The sequence below is a fragment of the Trematomus bernacchii genome, unplaced genomic scaffold (assembly GCF_902827165.1).
Source record: "Trematomus bernacchii unplaced genomic scaffold, fTreBer1.1, whole genome shotgun sequence".
In the NCBI taxonomy this organism is placed as follows: domain Eukaryota; kingdom Metazoa; phylum Chordata; class Actinopteri; order Perciformes; family Nototheniidae; genus Trematomus; species Trematomus bernacchii.
The window spans coordinates 201387-216014 of record NW_022987905.1 but is presented as its reverse complement, the minus strand read 5'-3'; the positions used below and the strand labels follow the sequence as shown (position 1 = coordinate 216014).

Here is a 14628-nt window from a genome sequence, read left to right as displayed (position 1 = left end):
CTTCATTTTCATGCCTATAAGTTTGTACGTAAAAAATATTAACTTTTTAAACCTTTGTTATCTTTGAAGGTCCCCTATTATACTATTTTTCAACAATATATTATTGGTCTCAGATATATACAAAGTGTTCGGCTCGAAATACCAAACAAATCATGCATTGTAGCATGCCATATAACCCTCTGTTTCAGCCCTGTTTCAAAATAGCTGATTCTGTGTTTGTAGTTTTAAATGCAAATGAGCTTCCACCCCCCAACTTTCAGAATCTCTTAATTCTGATATAAATATACGTATTTATGTATAAAAGACATAAAAAAGTGGATTTTGCATACTAGGTGACCTTTAAAAGACTTGAGTATCTTAATGGTCACCAATTAAGCAAAATGCACCTTTTTACAAATGTGTCCCCGGTGTGTAAGGAGACTCACAAAGTGTCAGAAAATACTACCCTCTCTCTTTTCCTCCTTACCTACATCTCTAAAAACGGGGGTACAACGGAGCTGATCCACATTTTCTGTGGTCATGACGACTTTACAAAAATGTGAGCTGGCTTTATGTTGAACTCCTGGCAACGTTCCGCCCCAACCCGCAAGAGAAAAAGCATTTGAGCTCCATACTGTTTCATAAATAATCTATGATGTGGTTTGGAACATGATATGGCGTTTAATCAAGGCAGAATTTAGCTGAGAATCTGCTGAGTTATCAGCCTTCTCTTCTCTCTGCAGCTCACAGTGTGCCTGTGTGCTCCAAAGGGGGCGGGGCCAGCAGCTACGGACCCAGAATCAGCAGTTCTCTAACAGGGCTGAAACAGAGGGATATGAGGGATGTCTAAAATGCATGATCTGTTTGGTATTTTGAGCAAAACACATCATAGACATGTTTTTTATATATCTGAGACCTATAATATATGCCTGAAAATAGTATAATAGGAGACCTTTAAGTACTATTAAAAAATATTTTGTGAGTAATGTTAATAAGCTCAGAAACTAGTAATTTAGGCCCCGGCTCCACGAGGACGGAAACTGGTTGAATCCGCATATTTCTCATGCGTATAGCCCTCTAAGCTCCACGACGCCGTAAGGGAAACGTAGAAACAGACCCCGCAAACGACAACGGGTCCAAAGGTGGATAGATCTGGGAACTGAGCGCTCTGGGGGGTCCAACGGGGCCGTGGAGTCGCCTATACGGTCATTCGTTTTCATAGCCCCGCCTCTCCCTGCCTCTCCCCCGCGGGGTTGCTATCGTGCTCCAGTCGCTACTGACCATGCTACAGTTCTTTGTGCAACATCTACAGGAGCTCCTCCTTGAATTCAGATTATTTATCTTTATCTCGATATGGACATAAACGCGAGTGAAGTCTAATCTGACAGGACGGAGACACGCAGCTCCTGCCGCTGTGATGCAGCGGGAGCAAAACACACACTTCAAGTCAGATCATCACCCTTAGCTATTTTAATTACCTCTCAAACTACCTAAACTAGTTATAAATATGTTCATTTTTACTGTCGGGTCACTCATTACAGGATCAGCTGCTGCATGAGACAGACACTGACGCTGTCAGAAGAGAGGAAAAAGAGATGTATTTGATGATTATATATCATTATATCGTCGTTATTCATTTGTTTTAAAGCTCAATAAATAACAATGAAGACCTTTGACCGGCACTTTTATAATTTTGTCCGGAAGATTTAAACTTTAACACACGCTGACCGGCGAAAAACTCTGCCCGGTTCTGTCGGCCCCCACCGCGGAGAATACACAGAAGTGCAGCCATGACAACCATTCTTCTTCGCTGCTTTTGTGGAGGAAGTTGCTGCTTTTGTGGAGGAAGTTACAGCGCCACGTACAGGTTCGGCATATGTACTGCAGCTTTTCCAGCGTTTGGATGTAAACGGAGCCGTCTCGTGGAGCTTGACACAATCCGGTGTATATTGCGTGGGGACGGAAGGTTTTTTGCGGTTGCATTTGCGTTACTCCGATGCGTTTTGCCGTATTTGTCCTCGTGGAGCCGGAGCCTTAGTTTCATGTGATTCGAAAAAAAGTCTCATGTTTTGACAGCTACAGTATACCCTTTTTAATTTTCTTTACTTTTTTAAATCTTAAAGTGATGATGGGCTGTCCTACGCCGTGCATGATGAGGATGTACCATTGTTCTGCGGCTGGAGGTAAGTAAAAAGCTGAATGGGAGTTGAATCAAAATGTGTATCGATGTCAAAACTATAACACATTTTTCTGGGGGGATTGCTTTTTGAAATGAAGCTTTAATGTGAAATACCCAGAGAGTGTATTTTTCCGAAACAAGTTAAGATGCAGGGAAGTAGGGCTGTGCAATTAATCGTATTTTAATCTCGATTACGATTTTGGCTTGCAACGATTACGAAAACAATGTAATCGAAATAAAACGATTATTATTTTAATTAAAAATATTGTTTTTTCTGTTGAATTATACTTAAAGTTCAGGGTAATCAACTGTTAAAAACATACTGTTCACATTTTTTTTTCAATATATGGATGTTTTCAAAGTAAATGGATAATCGTTTTTAATAATCGTGATATCAATTATTGACCAACATAATCGTGATTAGGATTTTTGCCATAATCGCACAGCCCTACAGGGAAGTGTTATTAGTTGTAAGTTAATTATTTACAGTTATTTTGTCCGTCTTCTCCTCCCACATTCAACATCGCAGAAACTCCGTTCAAACATCATAACGTTCAGCTCGGTCGGGAATCGAGCGCTATTACTTTTATCATTCATAATTTTCATAATTCCAGAGATACATCCCATAATTCATCCCATTTTTAACATTTTAACTTTAACATTGCGCAGCTCGTTAAGGCAGAGTACGTGATGTCACAGCTAGAGGGTAGGAAATCTTGAAATTTGCCTTCATATTTCTTTTTTAAAACTGCCATAATTCCCAAACCCTACATTCCTGAGACATAATTTTTCATGACAAACGTAGGAAAACATCTCGTAGCTTGAAAAATGACAAATAATTAAGCAAAAATAATTAAACAAAATGCCTCTTGAGGGCATGAAGTGACAAAAACGTTCAACATGTCTCCATTAAAACCCATTGTAATTTCAGGCTGATATTTCCTCACAGCAGCAGCCGCACACCTTTTAGTTAAACTGCCAAAAAGGCCACATTATTAACCCGAAAGTACACAAAAATTACACTTCAGATACTCAACTTCCTTGACATGCTTCACGTTTTGAAAAAGTGCTCAAACTTCACATGTGTGCTAACAGTCCAGCCGTGAAGACATCTACGGGACATGCCGTCGCCAGATTTTGGCATGCTTTTGCTATTGTAACTATGTATTTCTTCTGAAACAGGTATTGCGATTGACGGACTTCTAATGGCAGACAATTTAGAAGAAGGTATCTGATTTGTTTCAGTTGTATCCACACTGTATTGGTTCTTTGTATACAGACTCATAAAATGTGATGTTTTATGTGTGCAGTTCAGTAACATTACCAATTACAACATAAACAATTCGTATCACAATTTTATTTTATGAATATATTGAAAAGATATATCTAGAAGGATGTCAAACAGCTTCCAAATGTTACCAAAATATGTAATAAATATGTTGGTATGCTTTTGCTATTGTAACTATGTATTTCTTCTGAGACAGAATCTGATGGATATCAAATGGCAGACGATTTCGAACAAGAAGGTATCTGATTTGTTTCAGTTGGATCCACACTGTATCGGTTAATTTTCATACAGACTCATAAAATGTGATGTTTTATGTGTGCAGTTCAGGAACATTAACAATTACAACATAGACAAGTCATTTCACAATATGATTTTATGAATATATTGAAAAGATGTATCTAGAACGATGTCAAACAGCTTCCACATGCTACCAAAATAATTAATAAATTGGGTGTCAAGCAGAACCAGAGGCAGCCAAGATTCATGATCGAGAGCAATGATTAAACTAAGTGTTACATAAAAACTTTGGGGATAGCAAATGATTCAGCCATGAGTGGCTCTCAACCCATACTGATTTTGGTTAAGGTTTTGAAATAGATACAAAATATCAGTCCGTAAATACAAAAACATCTGGCTGTTAATGCAAAAAAGACATAAATATGCAACCATTTTGTTTATTTTACCCAGTGCATGGATATAAATCTGAAAAAACACTGGTGGGAGTTAGATGCACAAATGGTCTGATCTGCCTCGTACTATATCAAAACTCATTCATCACATAGGGTAAAAATATGTTTATTCAGTAGTTATTATATATTTGGTTTATATTTCAGTTATGTATGATGAGCCTCCAGAGGCAAAGCCTGAGCTGCCTCGCAGAGACCCTCTGCTGCAGCTGGTCTCCCTCCAGAGGGCGTCTGGTCGATGGGAGCTGGATCCGGCCCTGGCTGCTGCGCTGGGAAAGACCAGCGAGGAGGTGGAGATGACCCAACCTTCAGAGGTGAGTCCTTATCCAAAACACTAATACAAATGGGACTGATTGAAGCTGAGGTTATTAAATGTTTTATATTGATGGGACTAATTCAAATTATTGCATTTAATAAAGCACTCCATATAAAATATCAGAAATTGGACGCGAATTCCGCGGCGCGATTGAGGCGACTTAAGGGGGCCGCGACAAACGCTCAAGTTCAATTCTTTCAACTCGAGCGTCATATTCGCGTGACGCGATCTTGCGGTAGCCAATCAGCGGTGAGGATCTCAGCCTGCTGTCACTGACGTTCAACAGGGTTGCCAACTTTGGGTACCTGGCTGGAGTGAGATTTTGATATCATGGGTTTAATTACACATATACTAAATGACTGCTATCGTGTCAGTAGCGGGACCTTAGCATGTAGGATATATATACAATATATACAAATACACAATATTGGACACAGACTATAAAGGGCACAAAGTTTCATTCACTAATGAAAGTCAAACACATGTTTCCTGTTTTATTGTGTGCATAGGCCTGTCGCGATAAACAATTAAATGACTTATCGTACGATAAATAAAAATGAACTCGATAAATTTACATTTACATGAGGATGTGACTAGCAGTTTGAAAGGATGTACTTGAATTATTATTTTATATTATCATTATGTCAGTGGTCTAAAATGGTCATACAACGGTGACGACAATATTATCGTTTATCGCAATAATTTCCGGGAAAATGTATCCAACAAAATTAATTATCGTGAGAGGCCTACTGTATACATGAAACACACACACACAAACAAATCTACAGATTTACTCCAAACTGCCAAATATATTAATTAACACACTCTCACTCTCATATACTCTTTGACTCTATTTTGGCCTAGTAGAACAATAAGCAGCAGACTTTTACTTTTTTATCATTTCTACAGGATCTTAGATCTGTGCATGCGCAATACGGGTCGGGGATTGACCAACCGTCTCCCACTGCTCTGCTGTCTGTTAACGTTGTTAAGTCTTCAACCAGAAAACATCAGCCGTTAGCTGTTAGCAGTTAGCACACAGAGCTCACAGCTCCTCATATCTGTTCAAAAACTATACAGAAGTTAAAGAAGAACAAACCACAGACTGTCTGTGTCATGGCGAATACAGTCGCTGGTTTATTTATGTCTGTAGGCCGTTGTTGTGAGTGTGGACGGAGCATATACAACGTTAGCTTAGCCTGATCGATCTGATCTTCATTCAGAAAACACGCATTTTAAAAGGTTTTTCGCCTGCAGACTTGTCAAAGCATTAATTCATGGTTTTTACTAACCGGTATCAGTATGTTGTTACTTCGGCATCATTTTGAAACGTGTATTACAATTAAATCACGGTAAAATATGTTAATTTAGTTGTAGTTGTAGCCCCCTAGCCAGCGCATCTTGTTTGAATGATGTGAGTAAACACAGCTGACAGCCGCGGTGAAACTCGAGCGTTTAGAGCGATGCGATAGGAGCGAAGCGAATATTCGCATCGCGTCCGGTGTGAACGCAGCATAAGAACTCATGACATTAGAGTATATCACAATAGAAACACAGAAATACACTGGTGATATTAAAGGAACATATTGTTGTATAAGAGTAATACAAAGAGCATGTTACTGAAGAGAAGGAGTCTTCAAAGTTTTTCAATCTGTCAGCCAACGGACACATTAACATGTCTAAGCGGCACTGGATATTTGGTCCATCAATTGTAACCAGCAAGGAAACACTGATAGTAAAACAAAAACAGATAGTCATGATACAAAGTTAGCGCTATATGAACTGAATCCACAAGGCCAGTGAAAGTAAAAGACCCACATCCATTGATTGTCACTCATCACTTATTATTTATATCCTATACATCTTTTTGTTTTTTGTGTGTGAATTAGGTGAACAAGGAAGTGTGGGCCACCATTCTGGCTCTGATCTGGCTTCATGGTTTCAAGTTGGATGCTCAGGAGGAGTGGGAGCTTCTGGCTATGAAGGCTGTGTCATGGCTGCGTGCTCAGAACGGTAAAAACCAGAAAAACAAGTAATGTTCTGTTGTTTTTAACAGTGTGCCGTTTAAAATCTGGTTCCTCTGGTGATGACTGGTTCTGTGTTTGTTTTCAGCACCTCGTGTGACGCAGTGTGTGGAGGCTGGAAACACTCTGCTGGGTTGTAAGGTGCAGCAAGATGCCCTGGGAATCTGAGGTTTTCATTAAAGCAACTTCTCCTTCAGGATTGTTACCAGAAAGCAGATTTACTGTCATTCGAATACCTTTTCTTTATTTTGCTATCAGTGCATTTCATCATGTTTTTCAAAAGCTGAACTATTTTACTGCTTGTCTGTTTATAGTTTGTACCAAATACTATAGGAGTACTACCATACTAATAGGCTCAAAACATATTTTAAGGCTTTGTCCTTCAAACCAAGGGATTGTTTTTTAGCATTGGCCAAAATGATGTCCTGTTGTATGTCCTTTCTCAGCCTTATTTGAGTTAACAATATAACCATTTACTGTATCCATGTTACATGCAATGACAAATATGGGGTGTGCTAATTTCCTTCAAATCTAATAAAAACACTACAAATGGGCCACGGTTGTTCCTTGATTTGATTACCTGTTTGGAGTTTATACTGGAACAATTCAAATTGGACAGAAAAATGTGACTTTAGATCTGCAATGTCTTCAAACTATGTTATTTGAATGTAAATACTGGCAAAATTGTATTTATTATTTCATCTTCCCTCAAAAAACCTACTAATTTAACACTTGCCACTTCTTCATTTTACTTTTTGAAACTTTTGGCTGCCAGCTGTTTGAATAAGACTCTGCGTTCACATGTTTCCTGACTCATATTGATAGTGAGGAGTTTAGAAAGCCAGGAAGCAAGGACAGACTGTCTCACAGGCTGATGTGCAGCATACACAGTCACTTGTGTTAATTTGTGTACTCTGCTTCTTCACATATTAGATAAAGCAGGAGTTCATTTGATATGGTAGGACATGGTTTGCTTCAGTTGGGTGGTTCTTGTAAGTACTGTACTTAAGTACACATTTTAGATACTTTAGTATTTCACTTTTTTGCTGCCTTGTACTTCTACCCCACAAAACTTTTTTTTTTGTACTTTTACTCCACTACATTTATTTAATACCTTGAGTTACTGCATATTTCGATTAATAATGTGAAATATAATCAACCCTTAAATAAGACTTTAGTTACACCTGGAATAAATTCACCATCTACCTGCAGTAAACAAACTCATTAAAATGAGCACCTTTACCAGCTTTGATAAACACATTCATGCATCAATAATTATAATCAAAACATATATTATTGGACCAATTTGCAGAATGAGTACTGAGTATATTCTGATGCGAATACTTTGGTACTTTTACTTGAGTAACATTTTGAATGCATGGTTGCATTCGAATAGTCCATTTAGCTTAGGAACCTTCCTAACGGAGTGAAATGACCCGGAAGTCCCTCAGTGGCAGCCATGATAAGTGCCGTTCGAATTCTCTAAATTAAAAGGAAAGGAGGTTTCAAACTTCCTTTATAACCTCCTTTAGCCTAGGAACCACTGGACCTCCCTAACCGAAAGGAGAGGAGAAAATGCTGCCCCACAATGCCTTGCGGCCGCAGCATTTGCCGTCACACAACAGTCGGCCGTTCACGGAAACAACCGATTATGAACGAGAAATGATATCATGAAAGTTACGGTGCTTATTAAGCATTTTAAAACGTATGTGGTAAGTTGCCAAAGTGCTTTGTTTTGAACGTTCATCAGTATTATAATCAAAAAGAGAAATATGAACGTTAGTTTTTACTGAAATTATCAAATAAAGTCAACATTTCAGTCTTTACTGAGCTGTGTGGGGTTTGTTCAACTTTTAAAATATGTTTGAATGGTGATATACACAGTGATAGATGTTAAGGACTAACGTTTATAATAAATACATTTGTATTGATTTTAAGATCTTTTCATGCAGTCATACGTATTGGGATCATTTGTATTACTGTGGACCGGAGGGAGAGGGTGACGAGCATAAGTTTCACTTTCCTTTTTTATTTCAATTCCAACTTTGGTCATGAAGAATATGTTTCTCTGTTGTCCCCGTTCATAAAGCATAAAACAACAGCATCAGAGCACGGTGCAGAGTCTCTAGATGAGTTTACAGTAGTCCCTCGTTCTTATTAAACATCCATGTTGTAGTCCGCTGTATAGAAAACTGTAGTTTCCATAGTTTCCCCACAGCAGCAGACGCACATTTATGACCTCCGCTGGCGCATCATAAACACGTCGGATAGTGAAAGTGCAGTCGGATTCTCTAAAGTACCGCAGTCTCTTCTCCTAAATCCTTTTGAATTCTCCTATCCACTATCCCTTAACCCCGTAACGTTTCACTCAGAGTAGACGATAGGGTTAGAATTTAGGAGCTGATTTTTGGACTATTCGACCGCAACCCCGGTTTCTCAAATGTACATACCCTACCTTTAAGTACAAGATCTGAGTACTACCCCCACCTTTGGCCAGTTACAGAAACTGAAGTCGTCTCCAAGCTCCGCCCGATGCTTCGTCATGAATCAAGCCCACCTCGTATGTGTGACTCAGGAGTAAGCTCCTCCACATTTCTGCAGGAGGAAAACACCGAGGACTGTCCAGACGCGTGCACCCTTCTCTTCTAAGGTAGACACGTCTTCAAATATCAAACAATAGGCCAACAGATATATGTTACTGTGTTAAATGTAATTTGGCATAAAACAAATGTTGTCAAGCAACAAACAAGTTATAAAAATAAAAAAACACTTCCGGGAGGTCTAGACTAAATCAAATAAGAATGTTCTCACAGGATTTGTGTAAATGTGGACAGTGAATATGTCGCTGGTTGCAGCGTAACCGTTTTTAGATTATTGACAGGTGTTGAAATTAGTTTCACTTAATTAAAAAAAATAACAACAGCATAGTTCTCATGAGAGTTTTGTATTCGTATAACTTTAGAATAATCATTGACGACCAGACAAAGTTTTATTGAGCCATTAATTTCACAAAGCCACTTGTCAAATATGACGATGTTGATATGTTTAACAATTAACCTCTTAAGCCCTGAGCCTGTTTTTCAGGTCTCAGGCTCGAAAATGACATTCCCAGAAAAATGACCATATCTTCCCTTCTAAAAGGGTTAAATTGATAATCTTTATTCTCAAAGTAATGATAAACCTGTGAGTTGGATGTCGAAAAGTCAGAATCAATATAGATGTTTTTTATTTTAAAGAAAATTCATATTGAACATAGTAAAAAACTGTAAATTATAGTGTCCGTCCACATTTTTTACTTCTAGTGAAAACTACCCTTGGATGATGGGTTAGTAGACTAAAAGCTTTAGGAATCCAAAGCAAACTAATACAAATTTGACGAAAATCAAAAAGTATTTTAAAATGTCTTTGGCAGTGATTTTTGTAAAGAAGATCTTTGATAATTTAGCTGCAAATAGAAACGTTACAGGAAATGTAACTGACTATCCCCCCCTCTCATAGATACAACAATGATCTGCTGTGGTCTGCTCACTTCCGGGAAGGAACCAGGTAAAGAGTTATGAGAGTTTGGTTCATTTCAGAATAATATTTATTATATGTTTTGATTATAATTATTGATGCATTAATATGTTATCAAAGCTGGTAAAGGTGCAGCTAGTTTTAATGACTTTGTATACTGCAGGCAGGGTAGATTGTGAATTTACTCCAGGTGTAACTAGTCTGATTTAAGAGTTGATTATATTTCACATTATTAATCCAAATCTGTAAAGTAACTAAAGGTACACAATAAATGTAGTGGAGCAAAAGTACACGATTTACCTCTGAATTGTAGTGGTGTAGAAGTACAAAGTAGCATAAAATGGAAATACTCAAGTAAAGAACAAGTCTCTCAAAATTGTACTTAAGTGAGTACTTGAGTAAATGTACTTAGTTACCTCTGAATTTTTGTAATACTTTTCTACTTTTACATAAGTCATATTTTGACAGGCAAGCAGTAGTTAACATATCAGAACTTCATCCACTGCATTTGATTTTCATTTAGAACTAAGTGTGTTTAATCATTCATCTGTGTGTGTGTAAGAATTAGTTTGTTCTTTTACTTTAATAAGGTTCTTTTAGTAGGTGTGTCTATACTTGGAAAACGTTTTCTTGTTTCTCGGTCAGTTCCTCTGAAGAGTGTGGAGGTGGAGCTGGAGGTGAGGGACCATGTGGCTACAGTGGTGTCCACTCTGAACTATGAGAACAAGGAGGACAAACCACTGGAGGCTGTGTTTGTCTTCCCTATGCCTGGAGATGCTGCTGTATGTCATTTCAGTGCTACGATTGGACAGACACAGATTGTGGCTGAGGTGAAGGAGAAACAGAAGGTGAGCTGGAGAAACACTCACTACAATGGAGCTTAACAACTCAGTAAACCCAGTGAATGTTGCTCAAAGTGTCCTCTGTACCCCAGGCTCGTGAGGAGTACGATGACGCTCTGAGCTCCGGTCAGCAGGCCTTCCTGTTGGAGGAGAGTGATCAGAGTCCAGATATTTTCTCTCTGAGTGTGGGCAGTCTGCCTCCAGGAGAGAGCGCCTCCATCAGGCTGGAGTACGTCACTGAGCTGGCTGTGCAGGCTGATGAAGGGCTGAGGTTTGTTCTGCCTGCTGTGCTCAACCCTCGCTACCATCCACAGGGTAGGAAAACCAGCCAACACTTTCATCAGAAGCCTTTAAGCTTTAGTGTAATGTACACTATACCTGTTCATACAGAGGGGTTCATTGCAACAGTCACATGCAACAGTTTACAGTTTAAAAAAAGATATTTCCTATCACGTGCTGTTGACTGTATTGTCTTGCGACTTCCCCAAAAGTCCTGAAGTGTGGCCATAAAAATGCTTATGTTCTCCTTTGGTTTTATTATCGGTATTAAATGAAAAGGCCAACAGGAATAAAATAGCAATACATTTACAATGAAAAGAAAAACGGATTAAGTCATGTATATTATTATTGTAATTAATTAATAGTAGGGTACATCAATTGAAACAGAAAAGACTAGCTATAACATGACCTTATATGCATATTTACTATAGAATAAGCTTATACAAAAATATACATTCATTTTAATATAATAGTTGGCATGTTGTTCTGTATGTTGGTGCCTTGTTTAAAGTAATATCAAGTCTTTCAGTTGGTAATTGCAATTTTCTTTCTCTGACCTCCCTCTGTCACTCACAGTTGCACTTGGCCAACACATGTGTTTACAATAGAATTCCTAATGTGTCTCTGGTTGTTTACAGGTAGTGAAGGTGGCAGTGTCCAGGTGACCTCTGTTCCCGCCTCTCTGGTGCCCTACAGTCTGTCTTTCTCTGCCCGAGTGTCCTCTCCTCGTCCAGTCTCTAAAGTAGAGTCCAACTGTCCCCTGGACCCTCTGGAGTATCTGAACACGGAGCAGAGCCAGGCCACGGTGGGTAGAGTGCTGATGTTTCCATAATGTGGTTCTTCCTCTTTACTCAGATAATCAGTGTGTTTTTACTGTGAACTGCAGGTCAAGCTGGCTGCAGGACACAAGTTTGACAGAGATGTTGAACTTCTGATTTATTACAAAGATGCCCACCAGCCCACAGCTGTGGTGGAGGCAGGACAGACCTCTGCCAAGTCTGGTGAGTACACTTTAGTGAAGGTGTTCCATTGTCATCCACCTCTATCTAAAGGAAAATGCCTTGATATGCTCTTGTGTCTTTTCCATTAAACCTCAGTATAATGACAATAGAGATTATTCAACATTTTTATTTTGAGTTTCTAGTGGTGGTGGTCATTAATTGTGTCTCTCCTGTGTTTCAGGCACTCTGATGGGAGATCCAGTGGTGATGCTGAGTCTGTACCCTGAGTTCCCCCAGGCTGTGATGTCTTCACTCGCCTCATGTGGAGAGTTTGTGTTCTTATTGGATCGATCTGGCAGCATGCAGAGGGACCGTATTAAGAGTGCCAGGGTATGCATTATCTTTTATTTGTATGGTATAATCAGTCCTTTAGACACATGGTGTTACCATCTATTCTCTCCTCTCTTCAGGATACTCTGCTGCTCCTGTTGAAGAGTCTACCAATGGGCTGCTTTTTTAATATCTACAGTTTTGGGTCCAGTCATGAACACATCTTCCCGTAAGTCACTCACTATTGCCCAACACATTCATTCCTGTCTTTGGTGTTAATGCTTGTGCATGAATATGCGCATTGGTTGCAGTAAGAGTGTGGAGTACAGCCAGGAGACCATGGAAGAGGCTCTGAAGAAAGTTGGAGAGATGGAAGCAAATCTGGGAGGAACTGAGATCCTGAGGCCCCTCAAAGACATTTACAGCCATGCCTGCATTCCCAATCAACCTAGACAAGTAATACACACCCCACACACACACGTTAGACAGGTTGTGAAAATATTTCCCCACACATTCAGCCACACCTTGTTCTTTGCAATTTACCGTTTAAACCATGTGTGTTTCAGAGAATAAAGTGGATGACTCAACACATGCTGCACATTTTTGGGTGTGATGTTATGTTTCTTTAAGTGCTATGTAAACTCTCCTCCTTAGCTATTTGTCTTCACTGACGGAGAAGTGGGGAACACCAAAGAAGTAATCAATCTGGTGAAGAAGAATTCAGGTTCCCACAGGTGAACGCACCAAAACACAGCAAACGATCACAGAATCCACAGAATATGTCCCATGTTCTAATGCTTTGTGTTGTGTAGGTGTTTCTCTTTCGGGATTGGTGGAGGGGCCAGCTCTGCTCTTATCAATGGGTTGGCCAAAGAAGGAGGAGGTCACGCTCAGTTCATCACAGGCACTGACAGGATGCAACCCAAAGTAAGACATCACAGTCATTATATACATTTAAAGAAAAGATGCAATTTGGACAGATGACATCATTACAAATGTATTTAAATACATTTAGTAAGAACCAAGTGGCTGTCCCTAATTTTTTTTAATTACATTTTCTCATCAGGTGATGCAGTCGCTGCGTTTTGCTCTACAACCAGCTGTGGTGGATATCTCAGTGAAGTGGGATTTGCCGAAGGGAGTCTCTGTCACTGTTCTCTCACCACCAATCACTTCACTTTTCCAGGGTCAAAGGTCACTGATTTATGCCCAGCTCACTGGACAGGTAAGTGCAGCCCCATCCCATTCTTTAGATTCTTATGAAGGACCAATACAACTTCTCTAGACCAAATATATTTCAAGAATATTCAGGGTGCAAATGTAATGTGCCCTAACAATACAAACTATGAGGTTGTTAAGAGTGAAAATTAATAACGACTGTATTAAGTCAATTCACAACACACATATATTGTATATATATATTGTGCTATACCTTACGATAATCCATGGGTTTGCTGCTCACTGTAGTGCTGTATATTAACTTTTAGTTCCATATGTCCAGTGGCGTTTTTATATGTACAAAAGTGGTGGGGCACAAAAAACTTAGATGTCTATATATAAGCTTCTGCAGTGACGTGCAGTGAGGTTCATGGCTGGTGAGGCACTGGCACTGACTCTTCAGGTTTACAAATATTATATGTTGACCTAAACCAAAATATAATATTATTTTCAAAAGCTTTTTTTGTCTGATGCTTCGATTAATTTTAAACAGACAGTTCAACAAAAGGATACCCAAAAAATGTAATTTTATCATTTAAATATTGAATTGTTCTCTCTTAGTAAGATCCCATTTTCAATAAAATTGCGGTCTTACCTTGACTTGAAGATGAAGTCCATTTGCCTATCCTTCTGGACAAAAAATTCTATTACTTTTTTGTAAAAGTCCTCCTTATCTTCTTGTAGTTTCAAAAGTCTATCATAAATCTAATTGATAGATTTATGATTAAAAAATTATAAAAGTAGGGTAGACATGTGGATGTTATCCGGCTAATCAAAACGTGCATTTATCTAACAGGTACGTTTCCCACAGATCTTATTTCGAGCTATTTTCTAAAATCCTATGGAGAAATCTCATTGCTTTTTTGTCGAGGGAAGCCATGCGCAGCTTACTTCCGGGTTGTAGGACGCGTCACTGCAGCTCTCTCGTCTCCTCTTCACACACCACACTTTTCACGGCACACATACTTACAGCCAATCAGCTCTGAATTATGTGAGATGACGTATGGTGGGGATGGCAGCTCAGTGCCCC

At 39.0% G+C, this 14628-nt stretch overlaps 1 protein-coding gene across 49 annotated transcripts in view; it reads left to right on the top strand.

Annotated features, from left to right (window-relative positions):
* Positions 1–14628, top strand: part of LOC117470176 (von Willebrand factor A domain-containing protein 5A-like) — a 71489-nt gene that overhangs the window by 5066 nt on the left and 51795 nt on the right. Inside the window, exons 1-12 of one of the 49 annotated variants that reach the window (XM_034114831.1) lie at positions 8954–9122; positions 9971–10018; positions 10634–10836; positions 10923–11145; positions 11748–11914; positions 11996–12110; positions 12292–12440; positions 12521–12609; positions 12692–12836; positions 13035–13114; positions 13193–13307; positions 13447–13605. The exons of 47 other annotated variants lie outside the window; for them this stretch is intronic. In XM_034114831.1, coding sequence (XP_033970722.1) covers positions 9979–10018; positions 10634–10836; positions 10923–11145; positions 11748–11914; positions 11996–12110; positions 12292–12440; positions 12521–12609; positions 12692–12836; positions 13035–13114; positions 13193–13307; positions 13447–13605 — 1485 coding nt within the window. In that variant the 5' untranslated portion in view covers positions 8954–9122; positions 9971–9978. Of the gene's footprint in view, positions 1–2102; positions 2163–3340; positions 3386–3642; positions 3685–4279; positions 4447–6337; positions 6462–6560; positions 7028–8953; positions 9123–9970; positions 10019–10633; positions 10837–10922; positions 11146–11747; positions 11915–11995; positions 12111–12291; positions 12441–12520; positions 12610–12691; positions 12837–13034; positions 13115–13192; positions 13308–13446; positions 13606–14628 lie in introns of those variants that run through there. One more of the 49 variants, XM_034114827.1, reaches the window with a different exon arrangement.